The sequence below is a fragment of the Acinonyx jubatus genome, chromosome E4, assembly GCF_027475565.1.
Source record: "Acinonyx jubatus isolate Ajub_Pintada_27869175 chromosome E4, VMU_Ajub_asm_v1.0, whole genome shotgun sequence".
Taxonomy (NCBI): Eukaryota; Metazoa; Chordata; class Mammalia; order Carnivora; family Felidae; genus Acinonyx; species Acinonyx jubatus.
Window position 1 is genome coordinate 66,843,836 of NC_069395.1, and position 24,183 is coordinate 66,868,018.

Below are 24,183 nucleotides of genomic sequence, written 5' to 3' on the forward strand. Positions count from 1 at the left end.
ACATGATATATACATACGCACATATATAACATAATATATATCTATACACACATACATGTAATTAATGTGATATAATATATATGCACACATATATAATGTGATATGTATACACACATATGTGATATATATAACATACACACATATAATGTGACATATATATACATACACACAAATATATATTGTGAGATATATCTACACACACATACATAATGTGACACATATATATACACACACACATATATAACGTGATATATATATAAAACACACATATAATGCGATATATATACACACACACTAATAATGTGATATACATATAGCACATGTACATATATAATGTGAGATATATATATATACACACACACATAATACGATATATACACACATATAATGCAATATATATATATACACATACATATATTATGTGACATATATATACATAACACACATATATAATGATATATATATATATACACATACATATATAATGGGATATATATACACACAGACACATATATGTGATACATATATATAGCACACATATAATGTGATATATATATACACACATATAATGTGATACATGTATACACACATGTAATGTGATATATATACACACATATGTGATATATGTATACACACACATACACGTAGTGTGATATATATATATACACACATATAATGTGATATATATACACACACATATGTGATATATGTATACACACACATACACGTAGTGTGATATATATATACACACATACAATGTGATACATATACATACACACCAATATATAATGTGATATAGATCTACACACACACATATATAATGCGATACACACACACACACAATGCAGTATTATTCAGCCGTAATAAAGAAGGAAATCCTCCCAGTGTGGCAACACGGGTGGGCCTTGAGGGCATCACACTAAGTGAAATAAGACAGAGAAAGACGACCTCACTTAGATGTGGAATCTGAAACAAAACACTGAACTCACAGACACAGAGAGTGGACCGGTGGCCGCCAGAGGTGGGGGTGAGGGATGGTGAAAGGGGTCAAAAGGTGCCAACCGCCAGTTAGGAGAGATAAGTAAGTCCTGGGGATGTAACGCACGGCACGATGACTATAGTTAACAATACCGTGTTGTACATTTGAGGGTTGTTACCGAGTAGATCTTACAAGTTATCATCTATCACCCTAAGAAAAAATATTTGTAGCTATGAGGGGACAGATGATAAGCAGGTGTGCTGTGGTGATCATTCCGGGAACAAGCACCGAATGCTGCACACCTGAAACCAATACAACGTTACATGCCAACTGGATCTCAAATAAAAAAAAAAATCTCAGACGCTTGAATCGCTCCTTGCGTTACCTGGTGTGGTGCGATCCACCCAGAGAGACCTTCTCCCACCGGTGGCCTCCCCGCTCGTTACAGAGATTCTCGGTGGAGGCGTTTTCCAACGTGGGCGGCGCGGCGGGCTGCTGGTCCCCGACGCTCCCGGCGACCCCTCCGCGTGTGGGCGTGGGGCCTGCTGCACCACCGCCTTCCAGTTGGAGCGCACGGGTCCAAGTTCCACACTGGGGACCAAGGGGTGGAATGCGTTAATTACGCACTAATTAGGCACCGACTCTCTTACCTTGTCGGGGATGCTGTCCCTGTCCAGGTTGATCAGTTTTTTTAGGAAACCGGTTTGAGAAAGAAGCAACTTCGCCGAGGCCCAGTTGGGTTTCTTCTGCAGAAGAATGCACACAGCGTTCATGACCATCAGCACGAGGGAGGGAGGCCGCGTGTACACCCTGCAGCGGGCGGGAAACCACGAGGTCAGTATGCACAGATACTGAACAGGCACGGTCATGCGATTTCACCCTCGGGGATCTTTAAACAGGGGGGCCTGTTGAATGTGGGTATCTTTGCTTTAGGAAGACGGAATGATAAAACCTGAACATGCAGAACAGTGAGGGAGAGGGCAGTTCTTGTCATTATGAACGCACTCAGGGCACAGTTCCTTAGAGTCGGAGCCCTCCCGTTCCGTCCCAGCGTCGATGTGCTAGTGACGACGTGATGAGACCAGCACACCCCTCCCCTCAAATACGTCATCTGACTTCTCTTCATCCTGATCTCGGGCTCCTATCGTAAAGTCACAGAAACAACACCGTGCGGGAGGGGGCGTCTCTCAGGTGGTTAATAATGTGATTACCGGAACACCGGAGGCCGCCTCTCGCTGTGTCCTAGTCCAAGTAGCGGGAAGGCGACACTCTGGAGAGCCAGGGGTCAGGATAACAGTCACAAGAAGCGAGTTTCGCTGAAAAGCCACCAGGTGTGGTTGCTATGCGACAGCCTTTGGGACTCGGGAACAAAAGGGCAGGTCCCCCCGTGGTAATGGGTCTCCACCACACGAAGCCATACACACTTCCCGAAAGAAGGCAGGCAACGAAGCCAGATTTACGAGTGCAACACTGTCTACAGGGGTCACTGGGAAGGCCGCCCCGCCTTAAATTTCATCATTAGAGATTCATTCATTTAGATTCACCTTTGTTCTTTTACAGTCTCCTTTTAAAATGCAGATATTTTTCAGGACTGACTAATTAAGTCATTAACACTGTGTTTAGAACTAACTTATCAGATTGCTTTTCTGGGATTCTCAGTATGGCTTTTTTGAAATAAGGAGAATGATCATAACAGAGGAACTAGCGAGAGAGAGACAAGGTCCACAGAGGAGAAATGAGAGCTCCAAAAACAAGCTTTTCCTCAGTTTTGCCTGTGTTTGGCTCTTTTTTTTTTTTTTTTAAGTTTATTTATTTACTTTGAGAGAGAGAGACAGCGAGTGAGCACGAGCAGGGAAGGGGCCAAGAGAGAGGGAGAGAGAATCCTGAGGAGGCTCTGTGTTGACTGAGCTGAAATCAAGAGTCGGTCACTCAGCCCAGGAGTCCGTGACTCTTTTTAAAGCAAACATCACAGGAATGTAGTCAAATTGAGATGAAATGTATTATCTCTAAAATTTTAATGTAAATTAAAGGGAAAACAGATTGACTTGACTACAGTTCCGCCTACATGTCACCTTCCGGAAACAAATGCCCGATTCCAAGTGAGACCTACTGACACTGACAATCTGCTTTAGAGGCTCATTACTGCTCCAATCTGCACCTTCTCCTGTCTCCCTCCTAGCGGTGACGTTGCTAGCTGGCAAAGGACCGTGCTGTCACCGGGCCGTTGTTTGCACTCAGATGCCGGGAACGGCCGTGAGGAAGGAGAATGGACTGGACTGGTCTCCGCTGGGCGCCTCTGCTGCACTTCCTAAGAGCAGCAACAATGATGGTGTCACAAGGCTCCCCCGTTATCTGGCACTGGGGTCGAAGACACGCGCCTTAGCAACATCACAAGGGAGAATCCTAGACAGACAAACACCCACCCCCCGTCCCCCGCAAGACACAAGGAAGGAATCCCGGGGAGGGAGTTTGTTTGAGCTACTGTGGGGGGGGTGCCGCTGGGTCCAAGGACACCTGTCAGCATTGAAGTGGCTTAGCACCTGCCTCAAGCCAGACTCCATTGTGAGCACTTCACAGTTTCCACTCATCCAACCTGTGATCCCCGCTGCACAAGAGGGAAACCGAGGCCCAGAGAGGCCCTACAGGTAGAAAGCGGCAAAGCCAGGGTCCCAACCCAGGAGGCCTGGCACTGGAGCCGTGGGCTCAGCCCCCTTCACACCCTGCGCTCAGGAGCCAACTGGAAATCGAGCTGGGCTCTCCTGGGAATCTGCCGGAGAAAAGCCAAGAGAACAGGACTTCTGGGACAAAGTCGGGAGGTACAGGGCGGGTGACGCTGGGGAGGCCCGGGCGTGGCTCCCGTCCCATGCCGACTCCAGCCACCCCCTCGCGCTCACAGGCCGCAGCCATCGTGGCGTCAGCAGCTCCTGAAACCCAGGAAGCACATTTCTGCTTTTGGACTTCGGCGCTTTCCATCTCTCCTGCTTAAAACATTCCTCCTGCAGACACCTGTCCGGTTCACGTACAAACCTCACGAGGTCCTCCGCTTCCCGGCCGCCTCGTCGGACACTGAGAACGTCTGCGGGATGACCGCGTGAGGACGCATTCCCGTGAGTGAGGCGAGAAAGGACAACGATCAAAAACGTCTTCTGTTCCCGTCGTCTGTCTCTGCGTCCGACTGTCGCTATGGGACCAGCCTCCCAGCCCGTGGCGCACACTCTCCTCCCCATAGAGTCACGCTGATTAAAGACTGCTTCTTTGTTGTCTTCTCTTCTTGTCCCCAGAGTTAATAATGTAAATATCATGGTGGATTTGCTCACTCCTGCATCTTTAATTGAAATACTACTTTTCCTGGGGCACCTGGGGGGCTCAGGAGGTTGAGCGTCCAACCTTGGCTCAGGTCATGGTCTTGCGGTTCGTGGGTTCAAGCCCCGCATGGGCTCTGTGCTGACGGCTCAGAGCCCGGAGTCTGCTTCAGATTCTGTGTCTCCCTCTCTCTCTTTGACCCTCCCCTGCTCACATGTGTGCTCTCTCTCTCAAAAATAAATAAACATGAAAAAAAGTTTTGCAATACATGTCCTACTTTTCTATAAATAATAGAAAACGGAACACATCCGAGAGGTGATGGCAAAGTCTTGCCTGCTGGGCTGCGGAGCTCCAGTCTGGAGTGTCTCACCCAAAGATCCGAACTAGACACACAGGTCAGGTTCTGGACCTCGGAGCATCTCATTTCTCCTGGTATGTTCCTACGCGTTGGTCATTCCTGGCTTCCCGCGCAGTAGGCGCCTGGGCTCGGGCACAGGGCGGTGGGTCCCGGGGGGCTGCAGCACCAGGCGCGTGTCCCTGCGTCCCTGCAGCCCGTGGGCACAGGCAGCGGCCCCACAACCGCTGTCACCCCACCTGTGGGACCCCACATCACCCCGCATCAGGGGTTTCCGGAACCGCAACGGCTTCCGCCTGCACACCTGGGCACACGGTGCTGCGCCGGCCCCGGGGGGCACATCTCACGTTCTGAGACTGGCGTTTGGTTCACAGCCAGAAGCCCATCACACAGTTTACCTGGCAGTCAGTTTTCTTTCTTGAGGCTCCAAAAAATGCCAACGCGCCTGCCTCTGATGGCACCAGACACTGAGAAGGTGCGGCAGGTGACGCACAGGGCGAAGAACTTAAAGTAGCCAAGACGGGCAAAAGGGACTCAACCTGGAAATGTCTGAATACAGACTCATAACTTTACCACGCATTTATGCTTTAGTTTGAGCTTTTCCAACTCAGAACAAACGAGGTGCATTACCTTAGCTCGGTGATGTCGGCTTTATCCAGGGTGCTCAGGGCCACGGTGGCCTTGTCCAGAGCTGACAGCACACTCCTTATCTCTCTGGCGGTTCTCTGCAATAGTCAGAAGCCCCGGAGGCCGTGTGAACGCACAGGGTTTATACACCGTGCACGGTCACCTCTCTGTATAATTCCGTGATTGCAAAAGCCGTCTCAAGTCACAACGACTTTCAGATGATACTTCTGCCGTCCCCCGCCCCAGCTTTCCTGGTCGTGTGACACTGCGGTGCTGGGGCCAGGGGTCCTGTTGTAAGATACATTCGTACGACAGAGCTCAGTGGGTAGTGGCAGAGAAACGAGGCTGGCGACATCTGCATCCAGAACCCAGGTTTTCTGTGGAAAGTCCTTCTGTTGATCAGGAAGTGGGGGGTCAGGTTCTCACAGACACCTACTCAAAGCGGAAGTTCACGCCTTCGCAACGACTCCAGATAATGCAGGGCACACTATTCCAAACCTGCCTGCCATTCGTGTTCCGCTTCTCTGGAAGGGAGGCTACGCAACAAGAATTCATCAGAATTTCTAAGTTTTGGGGAATAGTGACTGCATTTAAAAAATTGTTTTGGGATATCTCAATGAACCGTGAAAAATTACAGTTCCTCACACAGATATATGTGAAAAGTGCCTTATTTTATAATTTAAAATTTTTATTTACAAATAAATATTGAAGGCAAAAATTCATGGACCATAACACGAAAGGGATTAAGTGTTAAAATCCATACAGATTATGTGGAGAGAGGAGGAAATGCGACGACAATTTTCAGGTCATACCAAAAGCTATAATTTAGTAAGAGGAAAAAATACATTTAGGACAGAGGTAATGATCTGCCTCTTGTCTGCTTAATAATCCAATTCATAAAGAAGAATGTGTCATGTGATCACACTGGAAAAATTCAAGGTTCTGGCTGAGTGTGCAAGAAATACTGACATGAGTGAAAACACGAATATCAGAAAACAACTGAAGACACTGGTGGAAAATTGGTAATGAATGCTTTCCATTCACTCGACATCTAAAATTATTCACCGCCCAAGAAACCTTGAAATGCCAGTTTGCCTACAGCCATCGAGAGTGACGTTAAAAATATTCATGGTGTTATCAGTGACATTATGAAATTGAAGGAAAACGCCTTAAACCAGCAAAAACGAAAACCGCACTTTTGTGAACTGCGCTGGCCACCCCATGGGAACGATAGCCCCGATTTTCACACGAGGACACGTTCAGCCCGCAGTGGGAAAACGCAGGGGGGAGGTGTTACCGGGCATCTAAGGCAGATAATCAACAAACATTATCATGTTATTTTTCTAGATTTTGTGACGTTTGTAGTAACTGTCGGCTTTTAAAACTTTGTATTTCATTTGATGTTTTACTTATGTAAATAAATACTTTTATGTTCAATTGTGAACTAGTAATTTTAGATTCTAAAAAATATGCCCCCAAAGCCGTGTGAGCTTCAGGCCCCGCGCAACCTGGACTTGTCCCTGAAGCCACACCCTGTGATGGGGGCACAAACAGGAACCGCAGAACAAAACATGAACTCTTCTGTATCCATTTTCTTTCGGCCGGAAGCTAAAGACTGAAATCAGGCCCAGCAGGGCCCGCGGGCCGCCCACGGGGGACTCTGGCGACCCGAGGGAGGGGAGAGGCCCACCGCTGGGAGGGCTGGCAGGGGGTGGCCCACCATTTAGGACGTGTGCTTGTGTGCATACAAGGAAGGGCATTTGCTCTTACGCCATCGAGTGTGAAGTAAGCCAGCCCTCAAAACGAACAGGGTCCTAGAAGGCTCCCGAGAGGAGCGGGGGCTTGGGGACGTGAACCCGGAGGCAGGAGGGGGCAGAGAGGGGGCGGCCGCTCCCTGCTTGTCCCGGCCATGAGCTGCCCCCACTCTCCTCAGCCATGGCCTAACGTGAACACGACGCTGATCGAATCGGGCCCGACGCGGAGCCAGCCGTCACGTCTGTAAGTCCCCTCGGGGACCGTCTGAGGTGTGTGTCCGCATCCACTCTGCTCGCGCGAACCCGCCAGTGGGGGCTGACTGTGCTGTGACGTCTGCTAGCGATAGGAGCTCGTGCGTGTCATTTACAAATAAGTCACTGCACACAGATCGCGGGGACTGGCTTACATGTAGCTTTTGGACGGATGGAGTTGATGGAGGAGAAACCGCCGCCCGTGGAAGACGCGAGAGGCTCACCCTTCATGCCCTCCAAGCGGGTGCGCCTGAGCAGCCTAGGGGGGCAGCTGGCCGACAGCTGCACCGAGCGGATTCCTGCCGGGCTCCCACAGGAGGGCTCGGCCAGTGAAACGGGGTTAAGACCGGTTACGCGTGTAACTGGTGACAACGGGTGCCCGGGGCGGCTCGGTCCCCGCAGGCGCCCCTCTCGCAGGCCACGTGTGTCTGTGATGTGGCTCAGGGGACTTCCCGCTGTGGTGACCCCGAGAGCCGGGCTGTCTCTGTCTCTGCCTGGGGAGGCAGCTTTCTGGGGGACAGGGATCCTGCGTCGCTGTGCTCCCAGTTCCGTCTACAATAAATCCTTGTGGGGCTAAGAATTAAAAGCATCCATACTTGAGCACAATAGATTTAACAGCAGTCAACCCAACCTTCAAATTTTGGGGTTGGGGGATAATTTTGCAAACCTCCAAGTGATTGTCATGGATTGTATTTTAGTCTTACCTGAGCACATTCTTCCACAATTCTGACTTCTTCTGCCATAATTTCTTCATCTTGTTGAACCAGCATCTGAACTTTCTCAACTACTTGTGAATCTCTCCACAGCCTTTCCATCAGGGCTTCCTTTTCCTAATGAAACACACAGTTCTTTGGAAGATGAATTTTCAGAGACACGGCATCTCTTTTTTGAAGAGAAATTCGCTTAAAGAAAAATCCACAGCTCATTTAATTACTATAAAATGTATCAAAATCAGCCTAAATATATTTGGTTAACAGACGAAACCAGAGAGGATGACATAGCCAAGATCATTCTCTTGCAATGCACGTCAAGAGTGGTAAGTATGATTCGTATTTTAATTTATTATTATTATTATTGTTACTATTTATTTTCTATTTTTTAAAGTAGACTTCACACCCAGCATGGAGCCCAATGATGGGCCTTGAACTCATGACCCTGAGATTGAGACCTGAGTTGAGATCACGAGTCCAATGCTTAGGGACACCTGGGGGGCCCCGTCGGTTAAGTGTCCGACGTCGACTCAGGTCACGATCTTGCGCTTCGTGAGTTCGAGCCCCGTGTCGGGCTCTGTGCTGATGGCTCGGAGCCTGGAACCTGCTTTGGATTCTGTGTCTCCCATTCTTTCTGCCCCTCCTCCACTCTGTCTCTCTCTTTCTCACACACACAAAAAAAGAGTCAAATGCTTAACCGCCTGAGCCATCCAGGCAGTGTGAGAAGCATGATTTTTAGAACACCCTGCAGGTTGCACGTTACTACAGCATAGTTTAGGTTGATTTAACTAAGAATGACAGAATTTTCCTGTGTGAGCTTTTATAATTAGTTATATGCCTGCTATCACACTTAATTAGAAAATACAACGATGTTACTATTTTGCTATCATTGTTATTATTTTGCTCATTTTACGATAAGAAAGTTGAGCCCAAGAGGCCACGCAGCCACGTGCTAACACAGCGGGGCTCTGATCTGTCTCTGCCAAGTGTGAGGGCTCGGCTTCCCAGCCTGTCATACTCAACTATAAAGTATTCAAAAGAGGTTTCACACCAGACGCACCTTTGTTTTTTGTTCTATCTGAGGGCCAAGAATCAAGAGCTCCTCCTGTGTTTCTGTAACCAGAGCGCTGGCTTCCAGGATCTTGGACAGGCCCATGTGCAAACGACTCCTGCGGGGAAGAGAGGGTTCAGAAGGTGTGAGACACGATGAGACGTTAGCGAAGCAGGACCTTCTGTGCCCACGTGCCGTCATCGTGAAGGTGCCGACTCCCTGCGGCAGCCTCCGAACGCCTTACCTCTTGGGCTTTTGTCTTTCCCCCCTTCGGAAGGTAGATTCCGGCTCATTCTTTTGTGTTTGTGTCTCTTTTTTCTTTTACAAATAAAAGCACCAATTTATTTATTTATTTATTAAAAAAATTTGTTTTAAACGTTTATTTATTTTTGAGAGAGAGAGAGAGGGAAACAGCACGAGCAGGGGAGGGGCAGAGAGAGAGGGAGACACAGAATCCAAAGCAGGCCCCAGGCTCCGAGCTGTCAGCACAGAGCCCGATGCAGGGCTTGAACTCACAAATGGTGAGATCATGTCCTGAGCCGAAGTCAGACACTTAACCGACTGAGCCCCCCAGGTGCCCCTAAAAGCACCAATTTAAAAAAGATACGCGTTTCTGATTTGGCCTCAAAGTCTTACCTCTTTGCTTGCATTTCCTTCTGGCGTGACCTCAAAATGTGAGCAAATGTATCCATGAATCGCAAGTAGCTGTTGGGAGTGACGTAATTACGCCGTCCGGTTTTCTGAAAGTATTTTGTGTTCAAGTCTTTTATGCTTTTATGGATTTGGACACACGTCAAGGCGAGTTTTTCTTTTAAGTGCTGCAAAATAATAATTTTCAAGAATTTATGCATCAAGAAAGGGGAAATTGAACATGCTGAATTACTTGAAAGAGTATCATTCTGGGGTGCGGGGCAGTTGATAAAGAGCCTGGGTGAAGGGGACCAAGAAAATAGAAGTTTTAGGGGTTTGGATGGTGTCAGGAGTGGACAAGGCAACAATATGGCCAGTGACTAATGACTCGTTCCTCCGGGCCTGACCCGCATTTCTGCTATAGCCATCCAAGGGTTTACGGAGCCGTCATCATGGCCAAGGTTCACGGTGACTGACTGACTAACATCTGCTATCGTCCTTTCCTAGAGTGGGTTATCAAATGCACAAGACTCAATTTCACTTCCTTGAGTGAAGTAAAGCTATGACAACGTAAGGCCTCAAAGGATATACTGATATGCTGGGTGGGAAAACCAGAGGAGAAAGAACGCCCGGGGGTAAGTCTCAGGGAGAATTCTGTCTCAGACACAAGCTGGCGCCCACCCCAGCCCACGGGGGTCTAGCCGTTCCCTGGCCAGCTTCCCCCCAGCCGGCTCTGCACAGCCTCTCCCCCCAGCCTTTCACTCCTTGGACGCTTGGCTAGTAAGGCCGCAAGCCCTTTTCTGGGTGCCGCACCGAGTGTCGGGGTGTATGCTTTTACAGCTTCCTTTGTTATCAAAGGTTGGGTAAAGAGCCTTCCTTACTGCGGCTCACGAACTCTGAGCGAATGTGGTTTGCTGCACACAAGCCAGAGGCGTTTCCGGGGAACACACAGAAGGCTGTGGCCACCTCACCACGGCATCTGGCACATCTTCTCCCGGTCAAGGACACCTGCTGGTCTCCTCGGGGCACAGTAGCGGGGAGACCCAGGCAGGGAGGAGTCTGGGCGTCTTTGAAATCGGATGGACCAGGGGGCAAAAGACACGGGAGCTGATAGAGTCAAGACAACCGCTTGACGTATTTCAAATTTTTGTCCACCTAGGATTCACTGCTATTCCGGACATAATTCTGCCAGACGCCGTTAACAGCCTGGAACTTCCCTCGTGTCAGGTCTTTAAAGGAGGCTGTGCTTACCTCCCTGCTCCCTAAATCCACCTTCTCTCTTAGGAAAGAATCGGCCACAGCGAGGAGGGCATCCTCTGGCCACTCCCCGTACCAGTCCACCGTGCAGGCGGTGACCACGGAAGGGCGCAGTCGGCACTGCTGGCGGAAGCTGGGTCCTGTGGGACTCACGGTCACAAAGACGTGAAGATTTTTATGTATTCTCTGCAAATTAATAAAAACACAAGTCATTAACGTGGAAGCCACTGCTTTGGAAAAAACACCGTGATGGAAGTTCCATTTGGAACTTGTTTCCGTTCTTTACCCAATGGGCGGAGAGGAGACCGAGGGCCTCCCAGAGCGGGGAGCTCTTGTGGGGGAAGCAGCCGGGTGGTGCAGGAGGTGGGGGGGCCCGGAGCGCCCCTTGTACAACTCGGACCCTGGGGGGTGTGGCGCTCAAGTTCTGCTCCACAGGGACCTTAGGTCAGATGCGGCGCGGTTGGCGGGGGGGGGGGGGGGGTGGCGTCTGCTGCCCTCTTTCTCTGGGGTGCGGGCATTCGGGACGCTCAGAAAGTCAAGGGGACAAGTGGGCAGATGATGGAACGCTGAAAGGCACAGAGAGAACAGGCAGGGGGGCATCCCTCAACTCCCACAGCAGAAGGATTGGAGCCCCCACGCTCCTGTAGATCTTTGGCAAAGCGCTAGTTTCCGTGAAATCTCCCTGCCTCTTCCCTCCAGAAGGCCTTGCGGCGCGGCTGCTTTTCCTGGCTTCTTGCCAGGCCGGCGTGCGCACAGAGTCTCCCTCGTTTCCGGGTGTCACTTTAAAGGAACCCACGTTACCGAAAGCAGCTGCGGTCAATCAGCGTTCAACGCACAGTCCCGTGTGTACAAAGCGATGGTGTGCTTGCGTGTGAAGGAACCTATGTGCCCCAGAAGCGTGCTAAGGCTGGAAGAGTGATGTGCGGAAGATTCTTTCTCTGCCTTTTCGTCTTTCAAAAACGTAGAAAAGCAAATTAAACCACTCGCCACAAAATGCATACAACACAGAAATGTTTAAATCAAAAACGAAATGACCTCTCTTTGCTTTACTCATCCCCAAATTCCTACTTGAGGATAGTCAGTGTTCACAGTTTAAAGTATGCCTTTGCTGTTACGATTATTGGAAGACACTTCAAATCATTTTTGGAAGTGGAATTGTGGCATGAAATACACATGTAAGTAATTAAATAAACAATTGCAACGGATTTCTAACTGGGATTCTTGGTCTGTTTTTTTACTTCTGGCGTGCACTATTCTCTACACTCCAAATGAGAATTTCTTTGCTGTTCTTACTGATCATAATCTATATACACCGATTTGGTAACAAGGCACTGGAGTGCCACCAGGGATCAGAAAAATTGCTCTTTCTGCCATAGCATTTAAAAAATATAACTCGGGGCACCTGGGTGGCTCAGTCGGTTAAGAGTCTGACTCTTGACTTTGGCTCAGGTCATGATCTCACGGTTTGTGAGTTTGAGCTCACATTGGGCTCTTTGCTGACAGCACAGAGAATGCTTGGAATTCTCTCTCTCACTGCCCCTCCTCCGCTCACACTTGCTCTCTCTCAAAAAAATAAATAAATAAAATAAAAATATAACTCAATGTAAACATCCATTCATATGACATTGTCTCTTAATTGTGGATCCCATTCCTGGAATTTTCTACATCTTCTCCTTGTGCCGGATCACTAACTGTCCACTGAGAATGGAAGACGGCCCAGTTCAATTTTTGGATGACTCCATTATAGACAGAAACGGATCCCAGAAACAAGTCGGCCTGTGGTCCTTCCCCTGTGAACACCTGGTCTGGACGGTCACATCTGTCTCCACTGAGCCGCTGGTCAGTCATCGCGCCTTTAAGACACAGAAAGCTTAGCTCGTTGGTCTGGACTCTGTCTCCCTCCCACCCAGTCCTTTGCCGACCCCGCTGCTGAGCTCCTTCTGACTATCACCTGCCCTCTCTGGATTATTCCTCCTGTACCACTTCCAGGGCTGTCAAAGGGGTGAAGGGACGAAAGGATTCTTGGATCCTGCCCTTCCCAGGATCTTATTTCTCTTTTTTATCTTATTTTTCTTTAGAAAAAAATTTTCATGTTTATTTATTTATTTTGAGAAAGAGAGAGACAGCACGAGCAGGGGAAGGGCAGAGAGAGAGGATCCCCAGCAGGCTCTGCGCTGTCAGCGCAGAGCCTGACGCAGGGCTCGAACCCACGAACCGTGAGATCATGACCTGCGCTGAGATCCAGAGTCAGATGCTGAGCCGACTGAGCCCCCCAGCATCCCCTCATTCTCTCATCATTGCCTCTCACTGTTACCATTTTCTTTAGCCCCTGATCACCGGGCAGGCCCAGATCCTTGCTAATCTTGGCTTTCCCTAAGAGTGTGATGTGTGTGTGTCTATGTGTGGGGATGGCTTGAGTGGACCCATTAGTTATAGCTTTGAAAACTCATTTATCCCCTCCTGAGAGGATTAAAAAAAAAGAAAAAAGCAAGGCTCATTTAAAGACCTAAAGACAATTATCCAACTTGGAAACCACGTACAGAATTATACATGTGTCTACTTTTAATGTAAGTGGTAATTTGCTGAAGCGAACCCACAAGAGCGCACCTTCTGGAAGAGTGCGAGTAAAGACTGCCTGTCGTCAACAGAACCAGACGGCTCAGCAAAGGATCGGATCTGTAGCGCGACGGAGCCCAGCTCGTCATCTTCAAACAAGTCAAGGGTTTTCTGCAAGTTGAGAACGCTGTCCAAATCTTCCAAAAATGACTCCTTAGGTGAAACGGATATTCAATCAAGAGTGATTCCATTCTTAACACACCAAACTGAGACGGCCAAAGTATTTAAGGACAATTCAGGTTTTGTTTTTTTTTTTTGAAAGCTAAACTTCTCTTAAACCCATCCAATGTCTTTTTTGTCTGAGTAAAAATAAGCGTCGTCCCTCCGTTCATTCACTGGAACAGGAGAGAGACGTGTGCGGTACTGAGGGCATGCAAAAGCCTGTGCCACTGGGACCAGACTCATGGCAGGGGTGGGGGGTGGGGGGCGGTACGAGCGGCGCGGGGACCTGGCTCCAGACGGCTTATGGAGACCACCACACACGCACGGGCTACAAGCAACACAGCGGCAGGGTTCCAGATCCAGCGAGAGAGGGGCCAGGGGACAAAGGGCAGTGAAAGAAACTCTACGAGAGGAGTTCTTACTGAAAAGTACGAGCATTTTCATTTTAAGAATAAATCCAAGCTGTATTTAAAAACACGCATTTCTACCATCCTCAGGCTCCTCAGGCTCCTGGTGTTTCAGCCCCGGCGGGGGCGGGAGAGGGCAGCGAGCTGGCGGGCAGGGGCCAGCAGGGCCAGGATTGCTGACACGGGGCTACCGGATTTCCTGCCGCTCCCGGGACTCAGCTTATGAAACACACCGATTTCCCACTGGTAGTTTTAGCTACTCTGTGGTATCGCGGCCTCAGCATCTATTCTGTCCCACCGAGCAGCCTGCGGGGACCCTGATGGTACGCCAGCCGCTCACGCGGTAGCCGGCAGAGTGACAAGCAGGAACGAGCTCCTGGTAGGTCTTCCCCGCCACCCGGGGTCCCCGTACCCAGTGCACCCCTTAAATAGGACCCCCGTGGGGGCACACTGAAACACTGCTCTTTAGATTTGAGCGGACAGATCTGGCCCCGACCCGGGAACCCCGAGTCACTCCACTCACAGACCCCGATGAAGGCACACGCCCCGGGTCCTGCCTCTCTGCCCACACCCCACCTTGACCTCCCCGCACGGTCCCTCGAGGCAGGCTGTGTGCTTCTTGCAGGACCTGTGAGTAAGAAACTTCTCTATTTCAGCGTCTCTTGTCGTCTTCTGCAGAACTGTGGCTCACCATCCCCCTGTGCTCCACTTAACAAATGTTAATTTAACAGGGTCATGACACTATTTTGGGGATCCACATGGAAAGCAATGATGCGGCCAGGAGAAACCTGGAGAGTGTGGAGACGAGATCCAATGACCTTGACGTCCTGGGTAAGATGGGTCCATCTCAGCTTTGACCTGATAGTGGTTTTCTGAAAAATGATTTCTTAAATTAAACAGCAGGCCCCTGGCATGAGACAGGACATCCTCTGAAATCCAGAAGCGCCTGGAAGAAACCTCAAGCAGAGGAAGAGGGCGGGGTATCTAGAGGGAGGGGTGCCTGGGTGGCTCAGCTGGTTGATCACCGACTCTTGGTTTTGGCTCAGGTCATGATCTCACGGATCATGTGTTCGAGCCCCACTTTAGGCTCTGTGCTGACCACGTGGAGCCTGCTTGGGATTCTCTTTCTCTCTGCCCCTCCCCCACTCACCCTGTCTCTGTCTCAAAAAACAAAAACAAAGACAAAACTTAAAAAAAAATAAATACGTTTGGGAGAGGGAAGACATATAATTAAAGCAGAAAATTGGACACTATGGAGAACAGCAGAGACAACATAGCACTCACTCGGATTTACCCTCAAAATACCACATGAAGGAAAAACAAAACTCTAGGAACAGAGGCTCAGGATTAGAGAAGAAACAAGAGGAAAGTGAAACAACACTCATAAGTGTATGAGTCTGGATCATAGATCATAAACAATGTTGCCTTTAAATGTCGCCACAAAGAAGTAACCACAAGCTGAGCGGGATTCCCCAATTCCGTGGAGGCCGTGGAAAGGCATGGTTTACACCAAGCAACAGATTAAAAAAGTAGCTGGGTGATTAGCATTTTGTTTGTTTGTTTTGCTTATCTGTAAACAAAGCATCTCCTGCAAGGAAAGTGCTAAATTCGACGGTAAAATTAGCACAGGACGCTGTGCCCAAGAGTAGACAGCGGACTCAGAGGATAGCGTTTTTTGTTTTGTGTCTTTGTGTTTTTTTTTTCCCAAAACCCAGACTAGAAAACAAGTTCAGCTACACAAATTACTCGCAACGAAAATTATATTTCGTTGATTACAACGAACATTATAAAGACGGAAAATGCTTCTGTCGTAGGGCTCATGCAAAACTACGTGCAGTGTGGGTTCCCAACCAGGGCCTCTGTGGGCTGTGAGTGGGGAAGGGCAGAATCATGAACAACACAGCAGGGACCGGCCAGATTTTCTTTCCAGATATTAAATGGGCGGGGGAGCCACTTACACAGCAAACGTCAGCAAATAATAAAGATCAAAGGTACTTACCTGCTTTAGGTTTATGTTAGCAACTATCAAAGCGGTGGGGCTCCCTTCTAATCCTGCTTGGATAACCCCCCTTTTGAGGGCTTCTTTGAACTCCGCATGGGCCTGACTGTGAGCTGAGGGCACGGGGGACAGCTTGCACTCCATCAGGTGACACGCCAGGGTCGCACACGCTTCCTTCCCACACCCGTCTACTCCAATCTTTGGAAGAAGAACAATCCAACATGAGATTCCTGTGGACGCCCGGGGAATCTTTCAATCTTTCACTGTTTCCCAAGTCTGTGCACCAGAAATTCACACAGTGAAAGTACCTATTTTTATAACCTTTCTGGGAAACACATTAAACATAGCTAAAGCATTGATCAGAGTTCTGTAAGGTGTTCATACACATTCAGTATTCTCTTCTTTGCTCTTTATGGTCTCTTGAAATGTATGAGACGCCTTCACTGTAAAGATAACCCCATCTGGAAAAATGGCATCGACAGGTTTACAAAATCATCGTTATGTTATTGCCAAGATTTGCTTTCTCATTTATAAGAATTGAAGTAGGTCTTTTATTCTGAGTAGTAAAAACTTAAGTGCTCTTTGGTAATCATGACAAAGTATTACCTTTGTTACCAAAGTATTAGCTCTACTGGGGTATAATTTACAGACCACCGGCTTTCATACGTACCATTTGATAATTTTTAGTAAAATCACAGAGTTATGCAACTGTTACCACAGTCCATTTTTTTAAAAAAAAGCTTATGGATTTATTTTGAGAGAAGGTGACAGCCACAGCATGAGCAGGGGAGAGGCAGGGAGAGAGGAAGACAGAGAATCCCAAGCAGGCTCCAGGCTCCATGCTGTCAGCGCAAAGCCCAACGCGGGGACCCGAACCCATGAACCATGAGATCATGACCTAAGCTGAAATCAAGAGTCGTATGCTTAACCGACTGAGCCCTCCAGGCGCCCCTACCACAGTCCATGTTTAGAAAGATACCCCAAGGCCTGTCTACAGTGTTCATCCTGACATCAGTCCCAGGCAGCCATTAACATGCTCCTGTCTCTACAGATTCGCAGTGTTTGGATGTTTCCTACAAACTGAATCATAAACATGAAGCCTTTTGCACATCACTCACCAGGATGGTTTGTGGTTCCTGTGTGTTAGTAGTTGGCTCCTTTTTACTGCTACATAGTATCCTGTTGGATGGGATAGATCACGTTTTGTTTATGCATCATCTACTGATGGATGTTCCGAGAGTTTCCGTTTTGTGGCCGCTATAATAATGCTCCCGTGATCCTTTCTGTGCAAGTCGTTGAGAGAACATTTGTTTTACTTTCTTTTGCATAGATACGGAGGAATGGAACCACTCAGTCAAAGGGTAAATCTGGGTTCACTTCAGAAGAAATGCTCAAACTGTTTTACATCAGCAATGTATCCGAGGTCCAGTTTATCCACATCCTGGTCAACACTGGCTACTGACCATCTTTTTGACGACAGTCATTCAAGTTGATGTGTGGTGACATCTCAGTGTGGTTTCAATTTGCGTTTCCCTGAGGATTAATGATGTTGACTATTTTTTTTGCATGCTTACTAGCATTCATGCATCTTCTCTAGTGAATTATCTAATTAAACCTCTTGACGGTTAAAAAAAAAATAAGTTTTTAAAAAACATTTTAGGAGGGTTTTGATTTACAATAAAATTGCCAAGATACAAAAGATAGTTGTCATATACCCGACATCCAGTTTCCCCTACGAACATCTAACTAGTAGGATGCATTTGTTACCACTAATGAAACAATACTGATACATAATTATTAACTAGAATCCATACATTATTTGGCATTCCTCTGTTTTCCCTTAACGTCCCCTTCTGGGTCAGGGTCCTATCAAGGACACCACATCACATTTAGTAGTTAAATCTCCGTAGGTTCCTCTGGCCTATGATGGTTTCAGACTTTTCGTTTTTGTTTGTTTGGTTTTGATGACCTGGGCAGTTTTGAAGAGTGCTGGTCAGGCGTCGTGGTTGGGACCTTCTTGGTGTTTTCCTTGTGACCACACTAGGGGTACGTGCTTTGGGGTGGGAAGACCACAGGGATAAAGTGCCATTTACCAACACGATTTATCACCGTTGATGCTGACCTTGGCCACCTAGATAATGTTGTGTGTGTCAGGCTTCTCCACTGTGAAGTTACTGCTTTTCCCCCTTTCCACTCTGCACCCTTTGGGAGAAAGTCGCTGATAGCAGCTCGCAGTCAAGGAGGGGGTAGTTATGCTCCAACTCCTTGCGGGCAGATATCTGCATACATTATTTAGAATTCTGTATGGGAGATGTGTCTCTTTCTTCCACTTGTTTATTTATCCAATCGTGTTTTTACATGCATGGACTCATGGAGATTTATCGTTTGAGTTATAACCAATGCTACTTTGTTTTGTTGTTTTGGGGTACGGCCACCGGGAGATCTCGAAGCTGGCTCCTTTGATCCCTCTGACATACTCCTGTCACTGAGAGTCTTTTGAAGCACCTCCTTTCTGGCCCTACAAGACAAGACATTCCATGGTCATACGGGCCTCTCATGCCAGCCCTCAGTAAGCCATTTTCCCCAGGACCCCTGGCCCTTTCATTGAAGGATGGCACCAGAAACCAAGACCTGGGTGCTGGGTGTGCCTGTGTTCCTGCTGCACGATTCCAGCTTCTCTCGGCTGATACAACGAGGACGCTTGTGGTTGTATGCCAACCTTGTGCACGCACACTTTCCCGTAAGTACGTCTGTATGTAACCATCCACGTTAAATCCAATGTGAGTTCGACTGAGGTCTTCACCTCTCATCCGTCACTCCACGGATCACTGTCGCCTCTTCCGCTGGCTTGTCTGTAACTGCCTACTCCCGTAGTGAGAACACTGGCTGCCCCGCGTGCCATCCTTTACCTAACTGTTCAGCTGTGACACGTACGTACATACATATGGTGGCATCAGAAGTTAACCGTCCTCCCACGGACACCACTCCATCAGCTCCAGATCAGTGCTCACGAGCGGTTTCCTCCACCTTTGGTCTTACAGACGCCACTCATTTCCAGAGTTCCTCAGGTCACTTCCTTTCCCCCCCCACCCTCTTCGGGGAGCTCGCTGCACCTTTGGCAACAGTCTGATCGTCCTGTCATGTTCTGCACTCCATCCCGGGACCCCCGACCGCCTAAATGACTTTTTGAAAGTTTTATACATCAAGGTTCTCTCTTTGGCCTGGACACACGCATGTTCCTGTTCCTCCTTACAGCATCGTACAGAATAGCCGCTCCTCTCCGACAGCAGGTGTCTCACCCTCCCTTCTCTCTGCAAGCCCGTGCCGACCCCCAATCATGTGTCATCTCTATGGTTTTGCTGCTTCCAGAATGTCACAGGGCTGGAATCACACGGTGTGTAGGATTTCCAGACTGACTTTTTTCACTCAGCAACAAGCCTTTACGATTTGCCCATGTCTTTCTGTGGCTTGATTATTTCATTTCTTTGGGTCTTTGGATAATATTCCATTGTACTCCACTTCATCTCTTATTGAAGGACGTTTTGGTTGTGTCCAGTTTTAGAATGAAGTCACTATCATCACGCATGGGAAGGTTTTTGTGAGGATATAAGTTTTCAAATATGTTGGGAGCGTGACTGCTAGACTATGGGGTGAGGCTACGTTTAGTTTTGTAAACACCCACCAACTTATCTTTCAAAGTGACTGTGCCATTTTGCCTTCCCACCAGCGAAAAAACAGAGTATCCTTGCTAGCAATTCCTACTATGTTTTTTTTTTAATTTTTAATGTTTTATTAGAGAGACAGTGTGCGCAGAAGGGAGGGGTAGAGAAAGAGGGAGACACATAATTGGAAGCAGGCTCCAGGCTCTGAGCTGTCAGCACAGAGCCCGATGTGGGGCTTGAACGCACCAACTGTGAGATCATGACCTGAGATGAAGTCGGGCTCTTAACCGATTGAACCAAGTGTCCCTTGGACTATTTTTAATCAGTTGGTTCATCCTTAGGATTTTCTAGAAACAGGATCATGTGGATTGTGAATAAAGACAGTTTTACTTCTTATAAGTATCTGGATGCCTTTTTCCCCCTTTTTCTTGTCTAACTGCATTGGCTGAAGCACCAGTGTATGGCTGAGTAGAAATTGTGAGAGACAACATCCTTGCTTTGTTCCCGGTCTGAGGGAAAAACATTCTTTCACCAGTAAGCATGAGGCTAACTACAAGTTTTTCACAGATGCCTTTTATAGGTTGGTGAAGCTCCCTTCTGTTTCTTTTTGCTGAGAGTTTAAAACGATCATAAATGGTGTTGGATTCTATCAAACACATTTTCTGCACAGACACCCCTGTGGTTTTTGCCCGGTGTCGTATTAATACGATTCACCGCAGCACTGCTTTCTGGATATTAATGCAGACACGCATTCCTGGGAGAAGTCTCACTTGGCCACCGTGGAGGATACCTAGCATGTTGCTGCATTTGGTTCACGGATACCTTGTTCAGGAAATTTACAACTCTATTCACAAGAGATCTTGGTCTGTAGTGTTCTCTTGCCTTGATGTGTCTGTCTGGTTTCGGTATCGGGCGATACTGGCCTCGTGGGTGGGTTGTGATCTGTTCCCTCGTCTATTCTCTGGAAGAGTTTGTAAGGATTCATTTAATTGTTTCTTAAATGTTGGACAGATTTTTCCAGGGAAGCCGTTTGGCCCTGGGCTTTTCTTCATGGGAAGTTTTCAAATTCCCAGTTAAATCTCATTGTGGAGGTCTATTCAGACTTCTGGTTTCCTTAGTTCAATCATCTGTGTCTTCCCAGCAAGTGTCCGTTTCCTCTGGGCCATCTGATGTGCAGGCAGACAGGTGTTCACAATATTCTCGTAGAACCTTTATTTCTGTAATGTTGGTAGTTTCGTCCTCTCCTTAATTCCTGGTTTCAATAATTTTAATAATGGACTTTTCTTTCTCTTTTTTTCTTGGTTTGTCAATTTTGTTGATCTTTTCAAAGAGCAAACCTTTGGTTTCATTGATATTCTCTATTGTGTTTCTGTTCTCTACTTTCTTCTCTCTTCTTTATTGGTTCTTCCTTTCTGCTTGCGCTGGGTTTTCTTTCCTTCTTGTAGTTTCCTAATGTGGAAGGTTGAGATTTTTCTTCTTTTTAAAAATATCGGCATTGATAGCTGTAAATCTCCCTCCAAGCACCGCTCTATGTATCTTGTGTTTTTATCCATCTCAAAGTATTTTCTAATATCTCTTGTGATTTCTGCTTTGACTCATAGGAATATGTTGTTAAAATTTCACATGCTTGTGAATATGTCAAGTTTCTTTCTGTTACTGATTTCTGCTTTAATTCTATTGTGGTTAGAGGACCTACTTTGAATGACTTCAATCCTTTTAACTTTGAGGCCTGTGTTAGAGCCTGGCGGGTGGTCTATGCTGGAGAATGTTCCAGCGAGCTTCAGAAGGACGTGTACTTTGCTGCTGCTAGATGGGGTCTTCTATATATGTCAACTAGGTCAAGTTGTTTTACAATATCATTGATGTGTTTACGTCCTCGCTGATTTTTATCTAGCAGCTCTGCCAGTTATTGAGAGTGGGGACATCGAGTCTCCAATCATTGCTGTTGAAATGCTTGTTTCTCTCTCTTCACTGCTGTCTGTTTGGCGTCACATATTTTGGGCTTAGTCGTTAGGTAGGTGTGTGTGTGTGTGTGTGTGTGTGTGTGTGTGTGTGTTTATAACTGTTATATCTTTCTGGTGATTGATCCTTTTATCATTACAGCATCTTTCTTTTCCCTCAGAACACTTTTTTTCCCTGAAAAGTGTATTTTGTCTGATATTAGTATCACCACTCCAACTCTCTTGTGGGAATTGTTGGCATGACTTATCTTTCTCCATCTTTCCACGTTCAACCATTCTGTGTCTTTGAATCTAAAGCGCAACTCTTGTTGATGGCGTATGCTTAGAGTTTGTCCTTTTACAAATGCTTCCTACAATCTCTGTCTTTTTATTGGAACATTTCATGGATTCATATTTAGTGTTATGATTGATATGATTTGATTTACGTCTGCCATTTTGCTGTTTTTTACATGTCTTGTGTCTTTTTCCCTTTTGTTTCTCCTTTACTACCTTCTTTTAGCGTTAACTCAATATTTTCTAGAGTTCTATTTTAATTCATTTGTTGTTTTTTATAATGTATTTTTTGAGTTTTTTTTCATGGTTTGTCTAGGAATTATGCTGGATATTTTATCTACTCCAGATTAATACTGACTTAATTCCAGTAAAACATAGAAAGTTTGCTTCAGTATAACTCCATTTGCTCCTTCCTCTTTTGTGCTATTATTATAGATACTAAATATTTATGTCATAAGCCTAACAATTTTATAATTATTGTTTTATGTACCCGTCTTTGAAAGCAGTTAAAAGAAATATATATTTGTACTGTCTGTGTTAGGCAGGATAATACCCTTGCAACCCTCGCCCTCACCCCCAAATATGTCCCTAGAACCTGTGAATGGATTACCTTATATGGCAAAAAAGACATTGCCAGTGTGATGAAAATTAACGACCTTGAAATGGGGAGATGATTTCGGATAATCTGGTTGGACCCAGTCTAAATATATGAGTCCTTGAAACAGGGAACCTTTCCTAGCTGTGGTCAGATGGAGAGACAGAGGGAGAGGTGTGACAGCTGAAGGGTCAGAAAGATGCCATGTTGCCGGTTTTGGAGACAGGAGTCATGAGCCAAGGTGGGAGGGCAGCCTCTAGAAGCTTATTTTCTGGCTCTGGTAGTTCGGCAACACAATCCAGCTGAACTAAGTAACGCTTACTTTTAACAAGTCATGTAGGATTTGTTTTTTACTTTACCTATTCAACTAAGCTCATTTGAATTAACGAATATAGATCTTGTGTATTTTTAAATCTGTTTTAAATGTTCTTTGTCAAGTCATTACACTCCTTCCAGCTGCCTCTTATTGCTGAAGCCTCAGGCTGGGTCAGCTTTCAGTTATGGTTTTTTTTTGTTTTGTTTTGGTTTTTTTTTTTTAATGCCAGCTGTGACTTTTTGTTTTTATTTTTATTTTTTGAAAATAAAAATGTTTAGGGGCTCCTGGGTGGCTCAGTCGGTTAAGCATCCGACTTTGGCTCAGGTCATGATCTCACAGTTCGTGAGTCGGGCTCTGTGCTGACAGCTCAGAGCCTGGAGCCTGCTTTGGATTCTGTCTCTCCCTCTCTCTCTGCCCCATCCCCACTCATGCTCTGTCTCTCTCTGTCTTAAAAATAAATTTAAAAAATTAAAAAAAACGTTTATTTATTTATTGAGAGAGAGAGAGAGAGAGACAGTGTGAGTGGGGGAGGGGGCGGGGGGGGGGGGAGAGAGAATCCCAAGCAGGTTCCATGCTGTCAGCACAGAGCCCAATGCAGGGCTCAATCCCACAACCGTGAGATCATGACCTGAGCTGAAATCAAGAGTTGCACACTCAACTGACTGGGCCACCCAGGTGCCCCCATATCACTGTTTTACACAAGTGAACCCTAGTACTAGCTTGACCCAGGGCAAAGATCTATTGATGGTGTTAAACTGGGAAAAGTAGACACAGGATCAGAGAGGAAACAGGGACTTGCCAGGCTTTACCTTGTATTTTAACAGGGCCTCTGATACGATGATAGCGCCGTGAGAAAGCATCGTTAAGGAGGCAAGCTTCCAGCTGAGTGTTATGTTTTAAAAAATTGTTCTGAATGCAATCTCAGGAATTTTAGAATTGAGAACTTTTGGTAAACTTACTTGTTATTAGGAAAGAAAGAGTTAGTTTGTGGTAAAAGAAGCAAACGGAGACTATGTACCATTTGGGAGTTAAAAAATAACGTGCTGATAATGGAAATAAGACAGAGAAAATCATCGCTGTTAGAGCTTCTGTTCCAAATGTGGAGACATAATAAGTAAGTGACAAATTAAATAGATCAGATCAGATGGCGCTAAGGACTAGGAAGTGGAATCAAGGGACGAGTGACAGGGACTGCGGGAGGCAAGCGGCTGCAGGAGCCCAGGGGAGGTGGGAGCGGCCCGGGCAGGGCGGCGACAGCGGAGATGCGTACAAGA

The 24,183-nt window shown here is 47.0% G+C and overlaps 1 protein-coding gene across 6 annotated transcripts in view; it reads right to left on the bottom strand.

Annotated features, from left to right (window-relative positions):
* The window catches only part of DNAH14 (dynein axonemal heavy chain 14), a 324,348-nt gene that overhangs the window by 87,335 nt on the left and 212,830 nt on the right, over positions 1-24,183 (bottom strand). For all 6 annotated transcript variants that reach the window (XR_008293043.1, XR_008293044.1, XM_053209129.1 and 3 more), the window contains 8 exons: positions 16,103-16,300; positions 13,526-13,687; positions 10,913-11,104; positions 9,668-9,849; positions 9,041-9,149; positions 7,975-8,100; positions 5,268-5,362; positions 1,630-1,789 (listed from right to left, as the gene is read on the bottom strand). Coding sequence is in view for 4 of the 6 variants with exons in the window: in XM_053209129.1 (XP_053065104.1) it covers positions 1,630-1,789; positions 5,268-5,362; positions 7,975-8,100; positions 9,041-9,149; positions 9,668-9,849; positions 10,913-11,104; positions 13,526-13,687; positions 16,103-16,300 (1,224 nt within the window). In the remaining 2 variants the exon portion in view is untranslated. The remainder of the gene's footprint in view (positions 1-1,629; positions 1,790-5,267; positions 5,363-7,974; positions 8,101-9,040; positions 9,150-9,667; positions 9,850-10,912; positions 11,105-13,525; positions 13,688-16,102; positions 16,301-24,183) is intronic.